Source organism: Cannabis sativa, chromosome 4, assembly GCF_029168945.1.
Source record: "Cannabis sativa cultivar Pink pepper isolate KNU-18-1 chromosome 4, ASM2916894v1, whole genome shotgun sequence".
Taxonomy (NCBI): Eukaryota; Viridiplantae; Streptophyta; class Magnoliopsida; order Rosales; family Cannabaceae; genus Cannabis; species Cannabis sativa.
In genome coordinates this window covers 18,753,891-18,762,741 of record NC_083604.1, presented here as the reverse complement: position 1 = coordinate 18,762,741, position 8,851 = coordinate 18,753,891, and the positions used below count along the sequence as shown (strand labels likewise).

General features: G+C 30.2%; 1 protein-coding gene and 1 non-coding gene across 2 annotated transcripts; one reads left to right on the top strand and one right to left on the bottom strand.

The window, feature by feature from the left end:
- Positions 1 to 7,553: 7,553 nt before the first annotated feature.
- On the bottom strand, positions 7,554 to 8,549 carry LOC133036840 (uncharacterized). Its single transcript, XM_061113601.1, has one exon. The coding sequence runs from the start codon at positions 8,547 to 8,549 to the stop codon at positions 7,554 to 7,556; it is 996 nt and encodes a 331-aa protein (XP_060969584.1).
- On the top strand, positions 8,056 to 8,162 carry LOC133037538 (small nucleolar RNA R71). The gene has a single exon (XR_009687625.1). It is a non-coding gene; the product is annotated as a small nucleolar RNA R71 (small nucleolar RNA).
- Positions 8,550 to 8,851: the final 302 nt, after the last annotated feature.

The following is an 8,851-nucleotide window of genomic DNA, read 5'->3' as shown; positions in this document are numbered from 1 at the left end:
TCGCTCTTAATTTTTGATATTTCGTTTCTAATTTAATACATATATATGATAATTCATACATATATATGGGAGGGTTCTGATCCAATTTATTTTCATGCTTCAGACCTTCGTGAAAGAATCGATGCCAAGAAGAATTTGGTTCATCAAAGAATGTGGTTTGTTTCATTTTTGATAGTTCTTTTATTTTTGTTCACTTTCTCTTCTACGTCTTTTTAAAATGGATTATTGCAGTGCCAACTTCTAATTTTCATTATTAAGTGAATCAACAATGTATCAGTGGGTATCGTTTCACAGTTGACACTAAATAAGGTGGGTTTCGCTTTCTTGGTTAAATTTACCAGCAATGTGGTTATATCGCATTGTAGACAATATCCCCATTCACAGGTTAGTTCAAACTTCATGTTTTTGAATTTTTCAATTTGTGTTGTAGATTTAGGTATGTTATCGCTACTTGGGAAATGTGGGTTACTATTTGATTGTTTAGAAAACTTAAAAATTGGTGGATTAGGATGAATGATTCATGTTTAATGCTTCAAAATTTGAGTCTTTTGGGAGGAATTGTTGTACATAGTTAGCGTACTACTGAAGTTTTGGATCATTCACATTCAATATGACTAATGGGGTTCAATTAATAAAAAGAACAATTGTGACCATGATTGTGGTCATTGTCAAAGAAGGTTCTGATCGTATTACATTGTCAATGTTATTATTATAATCTTTCTCTTTAGTGAATAATACATACAACAACTGTATTTATGTTTTATTAACCTGTGTAAGTTCAGTTTAAATTTTTTTGTTCAAGCTCTTACCTTGTGTGTGCAGCTAAATGTAGAAGAATCTTGTGAAATTGCTGATTCTACTGGTTGGAGACTGAATGCCTTTGTATGCTCATTTTATTTTTTTGAAAAATATTGTACTGAAGTAATGAGACGTAGAATTTAATTTAATTTATTTCTTCACTTTGTGAGAGCACCGTCAATTGGAAGCAATGGTGGTTACCTATGAGTGCGATGTAATGGTGTCCTCAATCAGCAACAAACTGCAGTTTGTAGCTTTCTCTTATTTTATTTTTATTTTAAATTAGTAAAGATTATTTTCAAGTTGCACTTCTGCTCTTACTAACTGATATTTCTTCTCAATTGTTATCTTAGATACTATAGATTTGTAATTCGGTTTAGTTACACAAATGAATTCAACTCTGCTCGTGCTACTAGAGTTGGATGCAAACTCATTTTGGCATGATGACAAGTATAAATTTACTATTCTTCAACCTTATTTATTTTGAAGCCATACCAAAGAGCAGAACTAAATCAGTGACATTATCTTCTAACTCAATTTATTTGTGCATGATTTTTCTTTACAATTCCTCAATTGGTTAGTAGAATTGGGATCAATGGTCTTACGGGCATGGTGGTATTGTCTGGCTTTGGAGCATCTAGCCGTCTCAATCGTCTTTTGTCAATAGAGATGGAGCATATATAATCAGGGCTCTAAAGAGGTATTTTATTCAATTGAGATGAAGCATATATCATTCTATGGAATTAAGTCTCTTATATTTATATATGTTTGTTCCTTATCAAAGACCATTTTTGATTTGAATCAAGTATCTTATATTGATAGTGAGACAGGCCCCAAAAGACTCATGTATTGAAAGACCCTTATAAGAAATGTATGCAATTTTAGCAAAAACAGAGTGAAAAAGAAAAAAAAAGTCACAACCAACCTAAAATAGACCACTTTCTATTTATAAGCTCAAATAAAGACTTTATAAGTAAGTGACCAATTTTATTGTGGTCTCTTTTTAAATATGTTGGTTAAGCTTTAATAAATTATATATTGATTAGAGGGTCCACTCTTTTTTTTTCTTCCTTTTTTTTTCTTTCAATTCAAGATGATTAAACTATATAAATAAATCTTAGAGATCGATTCTTTCTCCAAAAAACTACAGAGAAATTATCAATCAATAAATGGAGAATCCAGTTATATGTAGATCGAAAACGAGAAATGAGTCCAAAGTACAATCAATTCACCATTCAAACTGCTGAACCGATAGAAGATTAAGATAAAGTTTCACTATGCTTAGTTTTATTTGTTATAGGGTTTTCTTTTTTAATACATTTTCCTCTATTTTAAGATGACACTTTTTCATTAATTTTTGGTACATAATGTTTTCGTTAAATTTTGCAAAACACATATATTGATACTTTGAATTTTGCCAGAAACAAAGAATAAATGTTAAAGTCATATGTTGTTATGATTTATCATAAATTATTTCATCACATTAAGAATAATTACTACATGAATATGAATATATTGAGATTAACATACTATTAATTATTAATAACAATGTACATATTATAAGTTTATAGATACAATTATGATTTACTTACTAAATACACTGACACAGTTTACTTTGATAAAACAAATAATTCAAATAGTCAATCAAAAATAGTTACCAAAATCTAAAAAAATATTAAAACTTAAATAAAACTAACATTTACGTGCCTCAACACGTAATATCCACCTAGTTTAATTAAAATGTGTGAAACATAATAGTAATATATTAATACACTATCTCTTTTGATGATTGTCACCATAAGAGCATTTTTCAATAGTAGGCACTTTTTAATTGTGTAAAAAATCTTTACATTATTCAAAAGAAAAAATATAATATTTTATTTTATTTATCATTTACATTACATTTGACATTCTTACTTCTAAAAGTATCAGTAAGCATTTTTCAAATTTGCTACCATATCTCACACATCTATATGGTATCAATGCCAAGTTTTGGCTATATTAGTTTTTGATTTGGTATCCAAACATCTCTAATAGTTACGTCCTTCTAAGTATTCTTCCACATCACTAGGAATTCTCTCTAAACATCACCATTAGAGATGCTCTAATGTGTTTCTTAACATTTCTCTTAATTTTATAGGGGAACTAATAAAATAAGTGCATAGTGTTGGAGATTTATTTTACCAGAATCTTAGATCTACTCACAAGTATGTTGTTTAAACACCCTAAATATGAACTTTCTAAAACGATAAATTAAACACATATAAAGTTAAGAAAACCTTACATTGATGCAGCGGAATTAATGTCTCCTTCTGCTCAGATCTCTAACCCTTGTATCCTTTCTGTAGCAGAGTATAATCAAGATCTGAGCCCGAATGTCCTTCTTCTTCAAGTTTGATCCTTCACAGTCTTCCAATCTATGATTGAGTTACTGCTTGCTGTGTGTGGGCACTTACTCTCTCACTAGGGTCACGAAATTGATGAAGGAGAAAAGAGAATAGGGATTTCGGCCAGGTATAGAAAGTGGGGAAGGCTCAGCTTTTCTGAAGAGAGAAATTTCTATCAGAAAGCCAATTTTCAAAGATGTGTATTTGACTGAGCCATCACTTTCTATTTATAGGCAACTACTAGGTTTAGGTTAGGAATTATTTGGCATTAAAATAATGAAAATATTAATTTGAAAAACTGTTGTATACCAAAATGGTACGTTTTACATTTATCAACTCGCAAGCGCACGAATCTTTATTGTAGTATGGAGATTGTGAAGAACGAGGTCGAACCCATGGGAATTGCGTGAAATCGAAGAAAATACTTATTTAATCTAAGCTAATAAAACTCTAACCTAGTTCCGAAAATGGTGAGGTTTTTGGTAACAAAATAAAATAAAGTTTTTAAATGATAAAAATGACAGTAACAGATATTTTCAGAAATATTTTGGGATATTATTAAGGGTTCAGAATCCACTTAAGTGTATATAAAAATATTTATGTTTATATTGATTCTCATAATTTAATCAGTAATCAAACCAATTATTTTCTAATAAAAAATAGATTTTCATTCGCTTTAAAATTATAACTTCTAAGCATTAAATGTGAAACAATTTAATGTAAATACAAAAAAATCAAAGAATATTATTTTTAATAAAATATGGAACCAAGCATAAATAATTTCTAACTATCAAAAATACTTGATATTAAAGATGAAAGAAATTATTTTAAGAAGCGAAAATCATAAGCATATATTGTACTGAGAATCAAAATAAAAATAAATACTTAATTAAATACACTAGGTTTCATCGTCCTCCTTAATAATAAGGGAACTTAGAAACCCATAAGAAAATTAACTAAGAAAGCGGTAAACTAACTGAGCGTTTTCTCTGGATTTTTCTGTTTGAAACTCTGAAACTGTAACTGAATTCTAAAAACCTAAGCTTCTATTTATAATAGGGTAAAAGGACTAATACGCAATTAAACTTATTACAAATTGCATGTGGGTAAAAATGTAAATACAAAAAGTTAATTTCGGAGTGCCACGTGTCACTGTCGGATTGGATGCATGTGGACACGTGGAGAGACGAGAGAATGCCACGTGGAAAGTGGCTGAAGCTACTTTGGGCTGAAGGGAATCGGACCAGAGGAGAACCACTCGCGCGCCTGGGAAGTGGCGCGCACGCACGGCTAAGGAGAAGCCGTGCGCGTCACGCGCGCGTGGGAGCAGAGAGAGGCGGCTGGGGTCAGGCTCCTGCTGGGCTTCTGCGCACGAATGGGAGACCGCCACGTGGCGGGGCTGTCTGCTGGTGAGGAATTTGGGCCGATTCTTTGGGCTTTTTGGCTCAAATGTTGGGTTTCCAAAATGCCATTTTTTTTCTTCTTTGGGCCATATTTTCACCATTTTTATTTCTTTCTTTTCATTTTCATAAATGCTATTTTCTTCTTCAAACACAAACAAAATTAAATCCAAACAAAATATTTTCAACATAAAATATATCACAATAATTTTAATGAAAATATTTATTTAAAAATCTAATTAATTTGTATTTCTTTAAATAAAAACAATGCATTTTTTTAACTTTTTATTTCTTTTTCTCTATTATGCCATAAATACTATTATTATTCATAAACAAAGATAAAATTAATCTTAAATAAAATATTTTCAATATAATAATATATTGCATTAATTTCTTGAAAATATTATAAAGAATTAATTTTATTTTGTATTTTTACACTATAAAATATGTAATATTTTGGCATTTAACACAACCCCCAACTAGCTTATTGCTAGTCCCTAGCAATTCAAGCGGATAACAAAATATTACCAAAATGAACAAATCAAACAAACTCTGACTAATCGAAACAAAATAAAATATTAGTGTAAACTCTAGAAAATACTATATATATATAAAAAAAAAATTACAATAGATATAATTCCAGATTTTGTGTGTGTGTGTTTCAAATCATATTCTTTGCTTTAATCCATAACACAGATAATATTGAAAAATCTTTAAAGTAAAAAGTCTCAACTCCAAATCCTCACAGGTATTGAAATATTTGAAAAGAGGAAGAGTTGTCACTCTTGGAGTTGGAAAGGTATATTAATTTACGCTCAAATGGATAAAGATTTTTAGGACGAACAATGTAAACAACTATTGACCCATAGATAGGCTAACCAAAAATATTTTAAAATTCAAATGACAAGTTAACTTTCGGGATTTTATTACAGTACCTAGAGCAAAATAAAGAAATAAACAACGATTTTTTTTTTTATTTGGTAACTAATATTTATGAAAAGTAAACTATAGCAAAGTCTCTTTTGATTGATGATGATATATTATTTTTTTTCTATATATATATATATTATATATGTATATATATTTTTACCGATATATATATATATATATATTTTACTTTGCTAAATGATTAAAACTAAGATATTGCTCTTTATATGATATATATGTATTTTTTTTTAAGGGCAATATCCACAATAACTATTTACCGTAGCAAAATTTTCTTTGGTATCTTTTGAATTTTGACCAAGCTACGCTGATAGAGAAATGTTGCTCTTGTTTGATTTTTTTTTTTTATATATATATATATATATAGTATGTAAGATATTGCTCTTTATATGATATATATGTATTTTTTTTTTTAAGGGCAATATCCACAATATATATCTTTACTCTTTTTTTTTTTTTTTTTTAACAAGAGGCAACATGTGATAAGAAAATATAAAGATAATAAATTTACAATTAGGCTCAATTCTAAAAAAAACATCCCTCTAGTAATTGTCATATTTTCAAATTTCAAAAAAATTTTGATTTTACCAATTCAGAAGATCAATATGTGTTCAAAAAGTCGTTTTCTCAATTCTCACTTCTCACAAAAAATGAAAGCTTTTAACTTAAGATTTTTCTCAATTAAATGTGTTAAAAACAATCAAATCATATGTTTGGTTTGTGCAATTTTTACTGGAATTACTATCTAAGTAACTAAATATAGTATAAACTAGTCTAACACAATATTTATTTATTCACATAATTAGCAGCAGAATTTGACTCAAAATTTTCAATAAGGTAAGAAATTTATCGAACTTAATGCAAGAATATACTCAATACCCCCAACTAAAATGAGACAGTGTCCTCAATGTCTAAATATGTATATGATAAGAACATGAGATGAGAACCGAAAAAACAGAGAATATGCACAGTGATAGATGTTGATGTTCTAATAAAAACAAATGACAGAAAATAAACTAAAATACGAAAAATAAAGAAAGCAATTAAAGATAGGACCAGTAGTGAAAGAATTCACTAACCTTGGTAAATCGGGTCATGAAAGAGCGTTTCCTCCACTTAAGGTGGTGTTAATTCTAAAAATGGTTTCAACCGTTGACCATTGACTTTGAATACATTACCAGATTTAGAATTTTCAATTTCAACAGCTCCGTAAAACAGTACGAACAGAAAATAGACCAATCCATTTAGAACGTAACTTACCGGGATCAAAAGGAATGTCCCAATCAGGAGGTCGAAATAACTTTTGTGGTCTAGGGAGTGATTGTGATTCTCTAGGAATTTTCACAGATCGATCTGCTAACTTTTTTGGAACATTGGTGTTTCTTTTTGCAGTACACAGATCTTTTAAAAAATTTGAGTACGCAGGTATTTGCTTAATGACATCTAAGAAAGGGATATTTATATTTACTTGCTTGAATACCTCTAAGATGTCACCATACTGACTACCTCTTTTGATTGGGACCAATCTCTGTGGGAATGGAGCTTTTGGAATGAACGACAAAGTTTGACTCATTTTTTCAACCGAGTCTTTGGAATGTGAGCTTTCAGGCTGACTCTTTTCATTTTCTTTTAACGAGTCAGTGTTCATTTTAGCATCAGGTTGAGATATGTAATCAAGTTTTTCAATAATTTTTCCAGACCTAAGGATAGAAATTGAATTAGCTTCTTCAATAGGTCTAGATGTACTTACATCGTACTGACTCTTCAGATTAGCAATGGGTTGACTGGGAAGTGTTCCCTTTTCCCTTTCAGCTACAACAGTAGCAAGTTGACCAATTTGTGTCTCAAGCCTTAACATGGATTGAGAACTTGTGTGTAAATCTTGTTGGGTGGTTTGCATGAACTGTTGTAGGGTATCCTCTAAAGATGGTTTTCTTTGTTGTTGAGGATATGGCATATTATGTTGGGCATGGCTCTGATTGGGTGAGTTGTATTGGTGCCCTTGGTTCATTGGAGGCTGGTTCTATCTCCAAAAAAAATTTGGATGATTTCTCCAATTTGGATTGTCAGACTGAGCAAATGGGCTATCAAATGAATTCCCATAAGTTTGAAGAGCATTAACATCTTCAAAAAATGCCTCTTGGTAGATAGGCAATGATGGACAAGACTGGGTAGTATGACTTGTACTATAACATAGAGAACAAAATTCATTCCTATGGGTAGGAGTATTCATGGATTGACTTAATGACATAGCTTCAACTCTCCTAGTTAGATTTGCTAATGATGTTTTGATATCTACGTCGTCTTTGACATCGTAAATTCCACCTCTCTTAGGTGTGTTGGAAGCTTTCGATCTAGGATCTTGGCAATTCCACTGTTGAGAATTTACAGAAAGATTCTCAAGAGACTCCCAAGCCTCATCCCCTCTAAATTGCAAAAATTTTCCAGTGTGCATTGATTGTACCATTTGTCGGTTTGAAGGAGATAATCCATCATAAAAGTATTTTACCAATCTCCATTTCTCAAAACCATGGTGTGGACATTTTAGCAATAAATCTTTAAATCTTTCCCAACATTCATAAAATTCTTCGTGATCTTTCTGATAAAATTCGGAGATTTCTCTCCTAATATTATCCGTTTTAGACATTGGAAAAAATTTGGACAAAAATTTATTAACTAATTCATCCCAAGTAGAAATAGATCGGACTGGGAGTGAATTTAACCAGGCTTTAGACTTATCTTTTAATGAGAATGGAAAAAGTCTAAGCCTAACAGATTCATGAGAAAAATTTTGAAATCTAAAAGTAGAGCAAATTTCTAAAAAATCTTTTACATGCATGTATGGATCCTCTTTACCTAACCCATAAAAAGATGGCAAAAGTTGAATTATGGAAGGTTTCAGCTCAAAATGTGTAGCATTTGTTTCAGGAAAAATAATGCATGATGGTGGATTAGCAGAAATGGGAGAAAAATGATCAATAAGAGTTTTTTCTTCCACATTTACTTGATTTGGTTCCATGATGTCAGAATTTTCACTTTTAATTTCAATCCACAATAATTTTCTTTTTACCAAACGATTTTTAGAATTTCGTTCCCAGCGAATCATACACTAAGTATCACAAAAATTAAAATAACATGAAAAAAATTAGGAGGCGGTGCCTACCATATAATTGCGTAAATAAAGACTGAATTTAAAATATAGCGGGAAATAAATAATATGTATCTTTGACAGAAATATAAATACTAATATTAATATATGTGCAGAAATAAAGACTGAATTTAAAATATAGCGGGAAATAAATAATATAGATATATATTTGA

Coding starts and splice junctions, on each gene's coding strand:
- LOC133036840 (XM_061113601.1), bottom strand. CDS start 8,549: ATGGAACCAAATCAAGTAAATGTGGAAGAAAAAACTCTTATTGATCAT.